A 17,188-nucleotide genomic window follows, 5' to 3' on the forward strand; every position below is an offset into this window, starting at 1 on the left:
GAGGAACAGAGCCAGGATCGGGATCAATAATGCAGAAGTGGTCGTTATCCTAAAAGTATTGTCCCCCAGGGGTGTGTGTGTGTGTTACTGTGTGTGTGTGTGTGTGTGTGTGTGTGTGTGTGTGTGTGTGTGTGTGCAGGGTGGAGGTCTGTTTTGACTATAAAGGTGGATGAGGTAGTGGTAGGTCACGGCAGGAAAAGATGGGGGAGGAAAGGGGTGAGGACACACACACACATGCTTTTAGTGGAGTTCATTTACAACCACCGGGGTATTACACACACACACACACACACACACACACATACACACAGTAACACACACACACACACACACAGTAACACACACACACACATACACACAGTAACACACACACACACACACACACGTGTAGCCGAGCTCTCAGCGGTCATCCGTCATCCGGACGCTGACATGACAGCTCCGTGGGGGTGAGGAGGGGGGTGAGGGGGGTGAGGAGGAGGTGGGGGGCTTCATCCTGGGACGCCGCCCGCCATCTGGCAGGGAATTCTGGGAAGGCCGGAGGAGACCACCGAGGGGGGGGGCATGTTTGAGTCTTTACTGAGTGTGTGAACAAAATAAAAGTTCAGATCAATGGAAGTGAATAACTCTGTGTGTGTGTGTCTGTGTGTGTGTGTGTGTGTGTGTCTCTGTGTGTGTGTGTGTGTGTGTGTGTGTGTGTGTGTGTGTGTCTCTGTGTGTGTGCGTCCTCAGCCCATCCTGTACGAGGGTCAGGACAAGAACCCCGAGATGTGTCGCGTCCTCCTCACCCACGAGATCATGTGCAGGTAAGAAGACGCTCGACGGCTCCGACTCTTTGTGGGTTTGTTCAGACCTGTAACTTTGTAATTAGTGCGTCTTTAAAGGCGTGTGTAGGTGTGTGTGAGGGTGTTAATTGGGCTTCGGAGGAAGTCGGATTATGACGTTTAAATGGGATCTATAACAAAGACGGGTTTGATAATGAAGATGTTTCACACGTGTTGAAAATTAGTCACCAGTTAGTGAACGTTTGTAGAGATTAAAACCAGATGAGCTCCACATGTGGGGGGGGGGGGGGGGTTATATCAGATAATTAAACATTAATATTTAATGAACACTATTTTTTTTACGAGTATCATCTCGATACAGGCAGCAGGTATTTTTAACTACAACTCAAATTCCACATTAAAGTTCTTTGTTTTGTGGTTCAGTGGCTGAAGAAAACAAACACGTTCTGTAGTAACTGGTTTTAACCTGTGGGGGGCAGTAAAAATTACCCCCGGCAGCATCAAAGTAGTAGAACAAGAAAGTATTCACAAACAAACCAGCAGCAACAGTCAAAGAAAAGAATATTTACAAAAAGCAGCAAATTTATAAAAACATTAAAAACATCATTTAAAACAGATAAAAGAAAAAATAATCGGCATTAATCGTAATATGCTAACTAGCGTAACATTAGCAAAAAGTCCAGTTTCCTGCAGAGCAGCTCATAGCTACTAATCAATTAACCAATCATAAAATAAAACGCGGGGGGCGGGGCTTATGACCTGTCTTACCTCCAGCCACCAGGGGGCGATCCAGATGTTTCGGCTTCAAGTCTCTTAGAAATAAATAGTTGGATATGGTAACAGCTGGAAGCTGCTTTATTAATAATATGAAAAAATATTAAAATGCTTTTTATAAACAAATGTTTGGTTTTATATTTTCAACCTTCAACGTTTTATCCACCAGCTGCTGAATGTCTGAGTGTAAATACATTTTAAATTTAAATTTAAAGACCAAAAGGAATTTAAAAGGTTCAGTAAATCAGTTTGTGAAGCTTCTCATCCATGTTGGATTCAAACATGCAGCACATTTAAAATGATTTGAAAATGTTTTTGCATGTTGTTCACAGGCCCAAACAAACAAAGCTTCATATTTATTCAATTATTCAGTTTGTGTTTTGATTTTGATTCTACTCTGGTTTATTTTACGTCACACGACTGGAGGAGATTTTAATGTTTGAGGGTAATTATTGTAGATTTTATTTGAAGCCTTTTGTTTTGTAAAGACCCTCCAGATGTAGAGAGGAGGAGATGTTTGTCTGTGTGTCGGAGGCTTGTGTGTTTGTGTGTTTGTGTGCGGAGAGAAAAAAGAGCAGCTGTTGGTTTGTCGTTCATCGCACCAATCAACACATCTGATGCCCTTCGTGTCTCTGCTGTTGTCTGGGAGTTAATGGTTTTACTGGTTCAGACCGAGGAGTGAACAAGAACACGAGTGTGTGTGTCGGGGTGAAAATAGGACACAAACACACACATGTGTGTATCTATATATACACACACATGCACTGTCTGTAACATATAGATATAAATATAGAATATACAGAATGTACAGACAAAAATACAACAATGCAGCTTTTGTCCACACGGACAGGAAACAGTTCATTCTCTTTTATTCTGAGACGTAGTTTTTAGGTTTTAAGTGCTGATGGGAAACTGATTTATATTTACAGTTATCAGGATTATCTAAATATAAATATACAGTAAACTGGTTTAAAGTGGTTTGACCTGCAGTAAACTGGTTTAAAGTGGTTTAAAGTGGTTTAAACTGATTTAACCTGCAGTAAACTGGTTTAACCTGGTTTAACCTGGTTTAAAGTGGTTTAAAGTGGTTTAACCTGGTTTAAAGTGGTTTAAACTGATTTAACCTGCAGTAAACTGGTTTAACCTGGTTTAACCTGCAGTAAACTGGTTTAAAGTGGTTTAACCTGGTTTAACATGCAGTGAACTGGTTTAACCTGGTTTAACCTAGTATCGTTGTGCATCAGTTGGTTATTGATTTAATTTACTGGTCCTTGTGTCGACTCGTCTTCTCTTACTAATTAAAGTTCCTGCAGGAACTGGGCGGCCATGTTGGATCTGTCTGGCCCGCTGTGAGATTCCATCGATACCGGCTTCATGTCATAATGACGGAGGTTCGTCTGCGTCTCTGAGCCTCAGTCATTACGTGATTGAGTGCGATTATTAGGCGGCGTTGGCCCTGATGGAGGCTGTGTTTCCATCCTCTAATGAGTGAGGATCTGTTTCCATCCGTGTCTCTACCTCCACGCTCCCAGCTGACGTCGTCTTTACCCACGTCCCTGTTGGTTTGTCTACCTGGATTAAACTCCCAGGATGCACCTTTGGCTGTACTTCCTCTTTCAGTGTGAACAGGTGGAGGAGCCTCTGGTTAATGACGGAGAACCTCTCAGAGGACAAGTCCGAAACCCTCAATCCTTTAAATGGGACTCTGGGTTTGCATCAGAGCCATCCTCTGGTTCTGATGCAAACCGGTTTAATGTGCAGTGAACTGGTTTAGATGCAGTAAACTGGTTTAGATGCAGTGAACTGGTTGAGATGCAGTAAACTGGTTTAGACGCAGTGAACTGGTTTAGATGTTCAGTAAACTGGTGTAGACGCAGTGAACTGGTTTAGATGTTCAGTAAACTGGTTTAGATGCAGTGAACTGGTTTAGATGTAGTGAACTGTTTGAGGTGCAGTGAACTGGTTGAGATGCAGTGAAGTGGTTTAGATGCAGTAAACTGGTTTAGATGTTTAGTAAACTGGTTTAGATGCAGTGAGGTGGTTGAGATGCAGTGAACTGGTTGAGGTGCAGTGAACTGGTTTAGATGTTTATTGAACTGGTTTAGATGCAGTGAACTGGTTGAGATGCAGTGAACTGGTTGAGATGCAGTGAACTGGTTGAGGTGCAGTGAACTGGTTTAGATGTATATTGAACTGGTTTAGATGCAGTGAACTGGTTGAGGTGCAGTGAACTGGTTTAGATGCAGTGAGCTGGTTTCTCCAGGACTCTGCGGTGCATTCAGAGTCGTCCTCGGTTCTTGTTTGTCCTCTGGTTGTTTTACTGACGTCTTTATTTGAGGAGATTCTCTTCTCGTCTATCGGGTCGACCCACATTAAACATTCCTAAATGGAGCTGTGGCGCGTTCCAAGCCTCCCGCCGCAGAGCGAGGAGCCGGCTCTGCGGTGGTGGCGGTGGGAGCCAGGTTGGCAGCGTGGCGTTGCCAGCGGGCCCCCGGAGGCTGGGCTCGCCTCGCTGCCGGGCTCCGGGCCATGCTGAGGAGAACCTGCTGCCACGCTCGCAGCGAGGCGTTCGGGGGTCCGGGCCAGGCGGCGCTGGCTCCCGGCTGGCAGGTTGGCCGAGGCGTTCCGGGCCTTCGGGTAATTACAGCGCTTGGCCTTTGAAAGCGAGCCCGGCCCGCGCTGCCGCCCCGTCCTGCTCGGTGTTATCTGGACGCTGTGATCCGCCGCCGCTGCTGCGTCCTCAGGGAGTCTTTGAATGCCTCTCTCAGTTTCTTTTTTTTCCCTGTGTGTGATAACGCCGACATGCCCAGACAAACCTCCTCTTTGTGCCTTAAGTAGATTCCACTTGTGGCGCGTCTGAAGTGGCTGCCGAGCGGCGTGGAGGAGCAGCCAGCGGTAATGAAGCTGGTGTGGCCGGGCCGACGCTCGCCGGCCAAACTGGCTCCCGACTTCTTCTTCTTCGTCTTTTTTTAAGGTGCGCGCGGCGACCTGAGCCCGGCGTCTCTGCAGCAGCATCCAGGGAACGGCCTCTCCTCGCCGGCTGAGTGACAGCACAGACAACAACAACAACAACACACTCAGTTTGTTTTATTTGAGCCGCACACACATTCACAGCCTCTCAGGCCCGAGTGTGTGTTGTTCCTCTCAGTCATTAGCCGGCCGTGGTGTTAGCCCGTTCGCGGCCCGGGGGGAAACGTCATTAAGGCGGTATTGTGGACGCTCAGCCAAGGTTTGTTTTCGTCTTTGGAAAGGGGCCCCGGGTCCCTGGAGGGGCCCCGGCAGTGCTCCTGGGGTCCAGTTTGTTTATAACACTTCTTTGGCAGTTTGGAGGAGGTTGTCACCACAGCAGCACCAGTGGGTTTCCAATGCTAATTGGTCTCCTGGAACTTTCACTAATGGTTCCAAGTAGCTGGGGGAATAAATTATTGTGGCGCGTTCTGTGGCAACAGTCACACCAACACATCCACACAGAGACAGAGAGGCAGCGGGGACGCGAGCACAGCGCTCACTTTATGATTTTTCTCTACTTAGAGATCAAACGCTGCGATAAATGATTCATAAAGCGTCTCATTTGGCATTCGCTGCCTCGATTTGACGCTTGTTTGTCAAATGGCAATTTGATTCAGGACAGCATGGGGCCGGAGCAGCAGCGTAATTGGACGTCACGGGTCATATGCAATATGATTAATTTTTAAGAATTACCGGAAGATATGTTAATGAAGCTCACGGCGACGGGAAGATTAGATCCAGAAAACGATGCTGACGGATGGAACCAAACCAGCGTCTCAGTAAAATCTTCTTCTTTAATCATCTCTGATGAGTTAACGTGTTTCGAAGGTGCTGCTCGTTTTAATTTAACTCCTCCAGCTTTAAAGAAGAGTCGTCTCCGCTGCGTTTGACTAAATGAAACATGGAACCGTTTCTCCTCTCTAACTGGTGGACGTCTCCTCCGTCCCTCTGCGCGTGAAACGCTTTGTTTTTCCTGGCGGTTCAAAGGCCTCGGCGTGTTTCCCAGTGATTGGTGGAGGCTGAACATGCAGCCTGAGAGGAAGGCCTGCAGGCAACGCTCAGGGCTCTAAGACGCTCCGGCTTCTCCTGCAAATAACAGAAAATAAAAGAAATTCCAATCAATAGTCTCTAAAAACTTCACCGACCGTTCAGTTTTCTAATAAATATCAGCAGCGACCAGCGAAATCTGGAGCTTTTGTCTAAGTGCTGTAAACTTAAACCTGGGCTCAGACTCAGACTCAGGCTCAGACCAGATCTGCTCCATTACATCCAAACACTGACTTTTCTTCTTCCCGTTTATTAAATGTTCACATGACGCTGAATGTAAAACGAGTCGGTCTGAAGAAAATCTAAACTCAGGCTGTTTCACATCCGTCTCTTAATCCAGAAAGTCGGTTCTGTTTTTTGCTCCTTTGCATTTTTTTAATGTGTTTTTTATTCTAATGTGTGACAAAGAGGGTGAAAGGTTTTTTTTTCTTCATGCCCTGAACTTACCAGGAAATTCACAATAAAGAAATGCTGAATCGTGAGGATCAGATTTTAAATGAGGATTTAATGAGTTTAGTTTTGCTTTTCTGGGATATTCACGAGAATGTGTGTTAAAATTACAACTAAACGTCAGTTTTATTTGCTGAGGTGTAAATAGTTTCAGTATTTGTAGATTGAATCTTCTTCCAGGCGTTTAGATCCTTTTCTTTCACATAACTGATCATAAACTGAATATTAATTAAGTTCATTAACCAGGTTGTTAAAGCTGCTAACGTTATAAAGCAGACGCTGATAATTCACATCATTTAATATCTGATCCACTTCCTTGTTTCCTTGTTTAATTCAGCGTTTTAGGACCTTGTTTTATTAGTCGTATTATTTACTATAAAATTCATGCTCATCAGTTAAATGTTCTCACACGTGTTTAGATCCTTTTCTTTCACATAACTGAGCATAAGCTGAATATTTCTGACTGTTAGTTAATCAGATAAAAAGTCATTTTCATAAATAAATCTCAATGTTCAAGCTGCTGCCGACTGTAATTTCTCACCTTAATAATTATTATTTATAATTAGATGCGTTAACAGACGATCCAGGTGTGTTTATTAATTATTATTAATAATTATCATTAATCTATTGATTCATCACTAAATAAGAACATTCCTCCATTAAACTGATTCCAGCGTTTCCTCCTGACATGAACTCAGCGTTGAGATGAATTCATTCTCATTAGTTCTTAAAATGAACGTTGGGTGGAAGCTGCTTTATCGATGACTCTGATCTCTGACCTGATTTCATTTAGTCTAAATGTTTGAGTCTGTTTCTGTGAAGTTACTTTATTGTGAAGCTTCATGTGTTTTAAGTGTTTGTTGCTGTTCCCTCCACAGTCGGTGTTGTGATAAGAAGAGCTGTGGGAACCGCAACGAGACGCCCTCCGACCCCGTCATCATCGACAGGTAGGAGCTCACCTGGTTCGGTTCAGAGACTCTGAGTCGACCTTTTTCTGCTTGTTGAACTCTGGCCGCTGCCAGCGAACGCAGCACGATGCAGGAAGCTGGTTGTCTCCAGCTGTTAGCCGCGTTAGCCCAAGTGCTAGCAGAATCCCCGACTAACGTATGCTTGGCTTGGTTCATGTGCTGTTTGAAGCTGGAAAGAAAACTCCTTCCTGCAGAGTGTGATGATACTTGATGTGTCTCCACTGGTCCCTCTTGGTGTCTTTGTCCTCAAATGTCCCATGGAGAGGACCAACGTGCTGTTTAGCGTCTTCCATCTTTATGGGTTGGTTCTGCTGCCTGTCACTACCGGATCAGCTGGTGCTAACGCTAACGCTACTTGGACAAACTGAGACACGTTCACAGTCGCTCTGCTGCAGATGCTTCATTAATCAGATGAATCAGATGATGATTAATGTGAGTTAACTAGTTAATATTTACAGCTCCAGTTTGTTTATGTGCTGCAGAGCATCAGTGCTGGGTTTTCCTCTCAAACAGCCATAGTGAAGTTTTGCTCTCGGCTTTTTTCTGGAGACATTCTGATGTTTTGGTGCATTCAGGGACTGTTGCTGCTCAGGAAAACGAGCCCTTAAACATGAACAGGTGATTAAATGAGATAAATGTGAGTATTTGTGAGTGTGTGCAGCAGACCGCTGGCAGCAAACCTCCTCTTTGTTTCTTCCTGCCTCTTGTGTTTCTCTGGCGTCTCACTTCTTTCTCACCTCTCGCTTCCGACACGAGCCTCCTCCGTGTGAATTGTTTAATCAACACCAGCAGGAAAATAACATTTACATGCAGCGGTACCGAGACGATCAGATCTGTGCATCCTCACACTTCCTCTGCTAAACGTGATGTGGAGACTCAGTGAGTTCATGGATGTTTGTCCAGTCCAGGTTTTTCCTCTAGTTACAAACAATCATCAACATCAACAGACACTAAAAGGACGACAGTAAAAACCAGAGATCAGCCAGATAAAATAAAAACCATCACACTCGGATGATCGGTTCTAGTCCTAAAATATATTTAAAAAAAACATTAGAAGAAAAACAACTAAATGTTTCCATCTCTGTTTTAACTTGTTAAATAAATCTGTGGTTGATCTGTGAGGATTTAAAAGACAAAAGGCAGAGAAGCATGAAGGAGGACAGACTAGAGGAGACGTTAAACGTTGGCTGGTTGTAGAGTTGCCCCCTTTCACAAATGAGAATAAGGGACGTCCACCAGGACGTCCACAGGCCCGGCTCCGTGGGACGGGGCCCCGCACCAGTGGTGTGTTTTATTTTGTAGGTGTTTTTAGTAAAGATCAGGAAAGCAACTACTCATAAAGCTTGAAATGCTGAACACATTGTTGCATAAAATGTGCTGTTAATTAGGCTACAATTCCAACTAAATATAATATAAACTAAATAAATTGAGAACAAAAAAACAACAAAAACACTTTTTCTGCTTATTCAAGAACGTAGAAAACATGACAGTGTAAAACATAACTCCACAGTCCTGGTTCATCACAGACTGTTGTATTTCTCTGTGGAGATGTAAACAATCCACAGATTCTCTCACTTCTTTTTGTAACATTACTTCTTGTTGCTCGTTTCTGAGACGTGGTCCCGGTGCAGTGGACATTTTTAAAAGGTGCAAAAAACAAAACGCACAACAAAATACCACCACAACACAGTGTTTCCTGTTTTATTTTGCTCATTATCGTTAGATTTAGTGTCTGTGTGAGACAGACACGTGTGTTGGACATTTATGAAAAAGTCCTGAACCCATAGTTCAATAGGGGACAAAACATTTCATAGCAAAATAAAGGACGATTCCATATTTTACGGGACGGGTGGCAACGCTAGCTGGTTGCTATATTAAACGTTAGCTGGTTGCTACATTAAACGTTAGCTGGTTGCTACATTAAACGTTAGCTGGTTGCTGCATATACGTTAGCTGGTTGCTACATTAAACGTTAGCTGGTTGCTACATATACGTTAGCTGGTTGCTACATTAAACGTTAGCTGGTTGCTGCATATACGTTAGCTGGTTGCTATATTAAACGTTAGCTGGTTGCTACATTAAACGTTAGCTGGTTGCTATATTAAACGTTAGCTGGTTGCTACATTAAACGTTAGCTGGTTGCTGCATATACGTTAGCTGGTTGCTACATTAAACGTTAGCTGGTTGCTGCATATACATTAGCTGGTTGCTACATTAAACGTTAGCTGGTTGCTGCATATACATTAGCTGGTTGCTACATTAAACATTAGCTGGTTGCTGCATATACGTTAGCTGGTTGCTACATTAAACATTCGCTGGTTGCTACATTAAACATTAGCTGGTTGCTACATTAAACGTTAGCTGGTTGCTACATTAAACATTAGCTGGTTGCTACATTAAACGTTAGCTGGTTGCTACATTAAACATTAGCTGGTTGCTACATTGAATGTTAGCTGGTTGCTACATTGAACGTTGGCTGGTTGCTACATTAAACGTTAGCTGGTTGCTGCATTGAATCTTAGCTGGTTGCTACATTAAACGTTAGCTGGTTGCTACATTAAACGTTAGCTGGTTGCTACATTTAACGTTAGCTGGTTGCTACATTAAACATTAGCTGGTTGCTACATTGAATGTTAGCTGGTTGCTACATTAAACATTAGCTGGTTGCTACATTAAACATTAGCTGGTTGCTACATTAAATGTTAGCTGGTTGCTACGTTAAACGTTAGCTGGCTGCTACATTTAACGTTAGCTGGTTGCTACATTTAACGTTAGCTGGTTGCTACATTAAAGTCGATCTGTTTTAGTTTAAGGAGAAACTGTTTCTCGGCTGGATGAATAAAACCGGAGCATAATTTCTGTTTGATGTGAGGTTTGTTTTCGAACAGAATGAGACTTTGTGAGTCCTGATCCAGGGTTTATTCGTTCTGGATGCTCTTCTAAAAACCTCCAGTCTCCAACATCACGACCCTCGGTTAATCCCCCGTCCCCCTGTGTCCTTGGAGCGGCGGCTGTCCGTCACCGCGGCCGGCTGTGATTGGTCGGCTGGTGGCGGGGGGGCTGGTGACCTCAGAGGAGGAGGTCGGGGGCGTCAGAAACCAGCGGCCATGTTGGCTCATTAGAGAGGCCCTGGACCGGAGCCAGGACATTCACCCTGTCTCTGTGAGGACACGATGCAGCCAGTGGCCTCCGTCTGAACGAGGAGGACCTGGACCTGGACCTGGACCTGGACTCCTAGCGTAGCAGAATAAAACCGAGTGGACTGTGAGCGTCCTCTCACCTCCGGTGCTGAGTGTGAGTCTGACGGGTGTTGTCAGAGGCGTTGTCACCTCGCTGTGTGTTCGCTCACACATCAGATAGACTCCATACGTTCAGAAGCCGCCACAAGGCATTGTGGGTAGAAAGACAGAGAGCTTCACAGTAAAGGCGTGAAAATGAGAGACACACGTCCCGGATTGAACATGGACGACGTGTCCATGTCCTGTTAGAGGTCAGGTTCTAGTTCAGGGTCTCTGGGTCGTATATATATATAAGACACGTCCTGTTTAACGTAGCAACCAGCTAACATCCCACCAGTTTAACGTAGCAACCAGCTAACGTCCAACCAGTTTAACGTAGCAACCAGCTAACGTCCAACCAGTTTAACATAACAACCAGCTAACGTCTAACCAGTTTAACGTAGCAACCAGCTAACATCCCACCAGTTTAACGTAGCAACCAGCTAACGTCCAACCAGTTTAATTTAGCAACCAGCTAACGTCCAACCAGTTTAACATAACAACCAGCTAACGTCTAACCAGTTTAACGTAGCAACCAGCTAACGTCCAACCAGTTTAACGTAGCAACCAGCTAACGTCCAACCAGTTTAATTTAGCAACCAGCTAACGTCCAACCAGTTTAACATAACAACCAGCTAACGTCTAACCAGTTTAACGTAGCAACCAGCTAACGTCCAACCAGTTTAATTTAGCAACCAGCTAACGTCCAACCAGTTAAACGTAGCAACCAGCTAACATCCAACCAGTTTAATGTAGCAACCAGCTAACGTCCAACCAGTTAAACATAGCAACCAGCTAACGTCCAACCAGTTTAACGTAGCAACCAGCTAACGTAATTGCTCGTCTCCTCTGTTGTGTCCTCTTCTCATCGCGTGTCTTTTTAACTCTGATGTTGTTGGTTTTTATGGTTTAAATCTAGATGTGATGATGTTGTTGGTTTTTATGGTTTAAATCTAGATGTGATGATGTTGTTGGTTTTTATGGTTTAAATCTAGATGTGATGATGTTGTTGGTTTTTATTGAGCCGCTCTGGGACTTGACGTCCTGTATTAACCTTAATTCACTGATTATTCTTTATTGTCTTTGTATTTATCAGTAAAGAAGAATCTCATTGGATGGTTTAGTCTGAGTATGAGAGGAATCGATGGTAGATGTTGAGAATAAACACTGACGGTTATTAATTAAAGCCGTGTATTAATGAATTAACTCCTCTTCAGACACTGGACATGGTTTTCTGTCCTCTGCAGCTCAGAGCTTTAATTAGGACACGACAGGGCGCTGGTACTAGTCCACCAACCCAGGGAATACACACTGTGGCTGGACGCATATTAATGGACACACACACACACACACACACACACACTAACACACACACACACACACACACTAACACACTAACATGGACACACACACACACACGCACTAACATGAACACACACACACACACACACACACACACACTAACACACACACACACACACACACACACACACTAACACACACACACACACACTAACACACACACACTAACATGAACACACACATTAACATGAACACTAACATACACACACACACACACACACGCACTAACATGAACACACACATACACACTAACACACACACACACACATTAACACACACACACACACACACACACACACACTAACACACACACACTAACATGAACACACTAACATGAACACACACATTAACATGAACACTAACACACACACACACACACACTAACACACACACACTAACATGAACACACACATTAACATGAACACTAACATACACACACACACACACACACGCACTAACATGAACACACACACACACACATTAACACACACACACACACACACTAACAGCTGATTTATTGTTTATTCTCTCTCATCATGTAAATGACGTGTTTCAGTTTAACGTTGAGGAAATAAATCAAACCCTTGAATAAAATAAATAATATTTAACATAATAACTAATAAAATAACTAATAACTAATATGTTGTCTGGTTATAGTCTGATCTATAGTGGTCCTGTCCTCTGGTCCCGTCCCTGTCCCCTGGTCCTGTCTCTGGTCCTGTCTCTGGTCCTGTCTCTGGTCCTGTCTCTGTCCTCTGGTCCTGGTCTTTGTCTCTGGTCCTGGTCTTTGTCTCTGGTCCTGTCCCTGGTCCTGGTCTTTGTCCCTGGTCCTGTCCCTGGTCCTGTCCCCATCCTCTGGTCTTTGTCTCTGGGGGGTCAGTGGGAGCTTTGTGCCGAGGCAGCAGTCGCCGTGGTGACGGATGCAGCAGGATCGCGGCGGCTCCGCGTGTCGGTGCTAATCCTCGTTAGGGGGCGAGTGGGGCAATAAATTACTGCAGAGCGTCAGAATGTAGGAGGAGGACGGGTCTAATTACCTCCCCCCCCCCCGCTTTAATGGTCCGCCTTACATGGAGGTCAGGACCCCCCCACGTCGTCTTCTGAGGACGAGCTGGTTCAGGCTGATGGACGAGGGCCTCTGACCTCAGAACCTCCAGAACCAGATCCACTTAGATCCAGTTCAGTCTCCACCAAACACAGCATCAGTGCTTCCTTCTGTCCTGCTTCCTTCTGTCCTGTTTCCTTCTGTCCTGCTTCCTTCTGTCCTGCTTCCTTCTGTCCTGTTTCCTTCTGTCCTGCTTCCTTCTGTCCTGCTTCCTTCTGTCCTTCTGTCCTGCTTCCTTCTGTCCTGTTTCCTTCTGTCCTGTTTCCTTCTGTCCTGCTTCCTTCTGTCCTGCTTCCTTCTGTCCTGTTTCCTTCTGTCCTGCTTCCTTCTGTCCTTCTGTCCTGTTTCCTTCTGTCCTGTTTCCTTCTGTCCTGCTTCCTTCTGTCCTGCTTCCTTCTGTCCTGTTTCCTTCTGTCCTGCTGCTGTTTCCTTCTGTCCTGCTTCCTTCTGTCCTGCTTCCTTCTGTCCTGTTTCCTTCTGTCCTGCTTCCTTCTGTCCTGTTTCCTTCTGTCCTGCTTCCTTCTGTCCTGCTTCCTTCTGTCCTGTTTCCTTCTGTCCTGCTTCCTTCTGTCCTGCTTCCTTATGTCCTGCTCCTGTTTCCTTCTGTCCTGTTTCCTTCTGTCCTGCTGCTGTTTCCTTCTGTCCTGTTTCCTTCTGTCCTGCTTCCTTCTGTCCTGCTTCCTTCTGTCCTGTTTCCTTCTGTCCTGCTCCTGTTTCCTTGCATTTCCTTTATCCTTCATGATCCTCGTTGTGTGGTGGACACAGAGCTGCTCTGTGCTAAATAATTAATACTTTTATCTTTTATCATTGTTATATATATATATTATAATATATTAATAATAACATTAAAAACTGAATGAAAAATAAAACTTAAAAAATGAAAATTTCCTCTGCTACGTGTCTGTGAAGGATCGACAGGAAGTTCTTCACATGTCGTCGTATCGGTTTTAGCACTTTCTAGCATGTTAGCATGTTAGCATGTTAGCTCCACAGCTGCTGTCTGTACATGAACTGTGCATCTTTATCCACGCTAACATCCAAGCTAACAATCCTGGAGTAAACAGTCCAGGAACTTACCAGATATAATACAGGAACTAATAAACCAGGAACTAACCAGATATAACCCAGGAACTTACCAGATATAATCCAGGAACTAATAATCCAGGAACTAACCAGATATAATCCAGGAACTAACCAGATATAATCCAGGAGAATAGTTCTGCGTGTGGTGATGGGTCGTGGAGCTGGGACGAGCTGCTGGGTTGAGCAGGACATTCGCTCTAAACCTCCAGGTTCCTCTAATTTAGTTTGTTTATCTGTGTTTTTGTTTTACGTCCAAACTTGGCGGATTAAAAACGAGCTTCCTCTCGTCTCGGAGGAGGATGAACGGCTCCTTCTGCCACCTGAACCAAATTAAGAGGAAATTTAGGGAGGAATCAAGGCTGAAAGGGTTCAGATGAAAGTGCTGGATGTGTTGGACTTTTCCTAAAGAGCCGGGAGCTTTTATTTTATCTGCATGCCGCCCGCTCGGAGAATTAATCATCATTTGCACAAAGAAACTCCTGCACAGTGTCTTGGTCTTCGCTGTTAAGATGCTTTATGGCCTCGCGGGAGCAGAGAAGCGAGGACGCTTTGATTTAATGGAAACAACAGGACGTTAGATAAAGTTCACCTCAGAGCTTCTCTGACTCTTATTGTTGCTTTTATTTTCTCTTTATTCTTTTTATTACGCATGAAAAAGTTCTTCAGGTCCACGTGGGTTCAAGGTTTTAGTGAACGGAGCCTCCACCGCGATTTTATTCTCTCCACGGTTTATCAGCAAAGATCTGGGCCACGATATATAATATCAGCCAGGAACTCACCAGATATCAGCCAGGAACTCACCAGATATCAGCCAGGAACTCACCAGATATCAGCCAGGAACTCACCAGATATCAGCCAGGAACTAGCCAGATATCAGCCAGGAACTCACCAAATATCAGCCAGGAACTAGCCAGATATCAGCCAGGAACTCACCAAATATCAGCCAGGAACTCACCAGATATCAGCCAGGAACTAGCCAGATATCAGCCAGGAACTCACCAAATATGATCCAGGAACTAGCCAGATATCAGCCAGGAACTAACCAGATATGATCCAGGAACTAACCAGATATATTCTTAAAACAAAACCGATGTGATCCAGGAACTAACCAGATGTGATGCAGGAACCTTCCAGAAATAATGCAGGAACTAATTAACCCATGATGCGCCCCCCCCCTCTGATGGAACCGGACCTGGTCTCATGTTGTTCCTCTGACGGACTCATGCGTCAGTGAAGGAACCTGATTGGTGGACGTCTCCAAACCTCAGAGGTTCCTCTGAGTCCTGTTAATAACCAGGATAATAACCTGGAGGACGCTAAGGGACAGATACGAGGGGTGGAGGCAGGTTTGGACCCTATGGGTGGTGGTGGGGGGGGTTATCTCCACGGGGGGGGGGGGGGGTTATCTGCCCCCGTGGACCCTTCATAGCAATCGTATGGTATTGATCGAGTGAGCGAGGCCCATCGGAGCCGGACAGATTAAGAGTATAGATTTACAATAAAAGCAGGACATTATGGGAACGCTGGGTAAGATTGAAGGAGGGCGAGAGATGGAAGGAGGGCAGATGGGTGAGGAAGAGGGTGAGGAAGAGGGTGAGGGGTGAGGTGGAGGGTGAGGAGGAGGGTGAGGAAGAGGGTGAGGAGGAGGGTGAGGAGGAGGGTAAGGAAGAGGGTGAGGAGGAGGGTGAGGAAGAGGGTGAGGAAGAGGGTGAGGGGTGAGGAGGAGGGTGAGGAAGAGGGTGAGGAGGAGGGTGAGGAGGAGGGTGAGGAAGAGGGTGAGGGGTGAGGAGGAGGGTGAGGAAGAGTCCGTTCACACGGGACTAGTTTTACCTGGGACCTGGTCCTGTGGTTCAGATATTACCTCCTATTCACACAGATACACAAATTAAACGGCTTTAGTTCATTAATTAATTAATTATAATGGTTTAATAAATGAACATATGTATAAACTAAAGAGTCTGTTGATCCAAGGACCTGTCGCATTAATGATGAACACATGATGAACACATGATGAACACATGATGAACACATGATGAACACATGATGAACACATTAATGCTGGATTTCATGGCTTCATCTGTGGATGTTCATCAAGGCTCATTGTGTGGTTCCTGGTTCAGAGTGAGTCCAGTTACCCTGGGTTCAGGGAACTAACCGGATCTAATCCAGGATCTAATCCAGGATCTGATCCATGATCTAATCCATGATCTAATCCAGGATCTAATCCATGATCTAATCCAGGATCTGATCCAGGATCTGATCCAGGATTACACCAGGTTCAGTCTAGAAACCAGAACTAATCAGTGACGGTTCTGTTTGTTGATGCTGTGGAATCCAGACGTTAGATCCACGTCCTGTTGAGTCACTGAGAGGAGGAGAGGGGGGAGTCTGGGGGGGGGGTCTGGAGTGGGAGGGGTCTGGAGAGGGGGGGGGTCTGCAGAGGGGGGGGGTCTGGGGGGGGGGGGGGGGGGGGAGGGGGGGTCTGCAGGCAGAGAGGTCAGAGTCAAGTATGAGGCTGTTTTAGGAGCGGTGTTAGGACAGGTCCTGGGACAGAGTCGCTGGTAGGGTCTCATGATGAGCCGGCTCTGGGTCCACAGAACTCAGCAGCGCTTCGGGTTTACAGAGAGGAGGAGGAGGAGGAGGGGGGGGGGGGGTGTACCCTCGCCCACTTGGCGGGGCTCTGTAGATCAGCCTGTAGACTCTGGTGTAGTGAGGCTGCGAGGGTTTGGTTGGGGGACCTGTCACTGTCAACATGAAAGGTTCGCTGTACTTGAGGGGGTCAGGAGAGGGGGGGGTCTGGAGGGGGGGGGGGGTCTGGAGAGGGAGGGGTCAGGAGAGGGGGGGGTCTGGAGAGGGGGGGGGGTCTGGAGAGGGAGGGGTCAGGAGAGGGGGGAGTCTGGGGGGGGGGGTCTGGAGTGGGGGGGGTCTGGAGAGGGAGGGGTCAGGAGAGGGGGGAGTCTGGGGGGGGGGGTCTGGAGTGGGGGGGGTCTGGAGAGGGGGGGGGGGGGGGGGGGGGGGTTGGAGAGGGGGGGGGTCTGCAGAGGGGGGAGTCTGGAGAGGGAGGGGGGGGGTCAGGAGAGGGGGGGTCTGCAGGCCCAGAGAGGTCAGAGGTCAAGTATGAGGCTGTTTTTAGAGTCGTGTTTACTGGACAGAGTCTCTGGGGACAGAGTCGCTGTGATCAGGTCTCATGACTGAGCCCCGGCTCTGGGTCCACAGAACCTCAGCATCGCTCTCTGGTTTACAGAGGAGGGAGGAGGGAGGAGGAGGAGGGGGGGGGGGGGGGGGGGGTAGTACCCTCTCGCCTCCACCTGGCCGGGGGCTCCTGTAGACTCA

The 17,188-nt window shown here is 46.1% G+C and overlaps 1 protein-coding gene across 5 annotated transcripts in view; it reads left to right on the forward strand.

The window, feature by feature from the left end:
• Positions 1–17,188, forward strand: part of LOC125007628 (transcription factor COE3-like) — a 97,373-nt gene that overhangs the window by 16,214 nt on the left and 63,971 nt on the right. For all 5 annotated transcript variants that reach the window (XM_047584346.1, XM_047584348.1, XM_047584347.1 and 2 more), the window contains exons 5-6: positions 730–803; positions 6,941–7,009. In XM_047584346.1, the coding sequence (XP_047440302.1) occupies positions 730–803; positions 6,941–7,009 (143 nt within the window). The remainder of the gene's footprint in view (positions 1–729; positions 804–6,940; positions 7,010–17,188) is intronic.

Source organism: Mugil cephalus, chromosome 5 (assembly GCF_022458985.1).
Source record: "Mugil cephalus isolate CIBA_MC_2020 chromosome 5, CIBA_Mcephalus_1.1, whole genome shotgun sequence".
NCBI classification, from domain to species: Eukaryota; Metazoa; Chordata; class Actinopteri; order Mugiliformes; family Mugilidae; genus Mugil; species Mugil cephalus.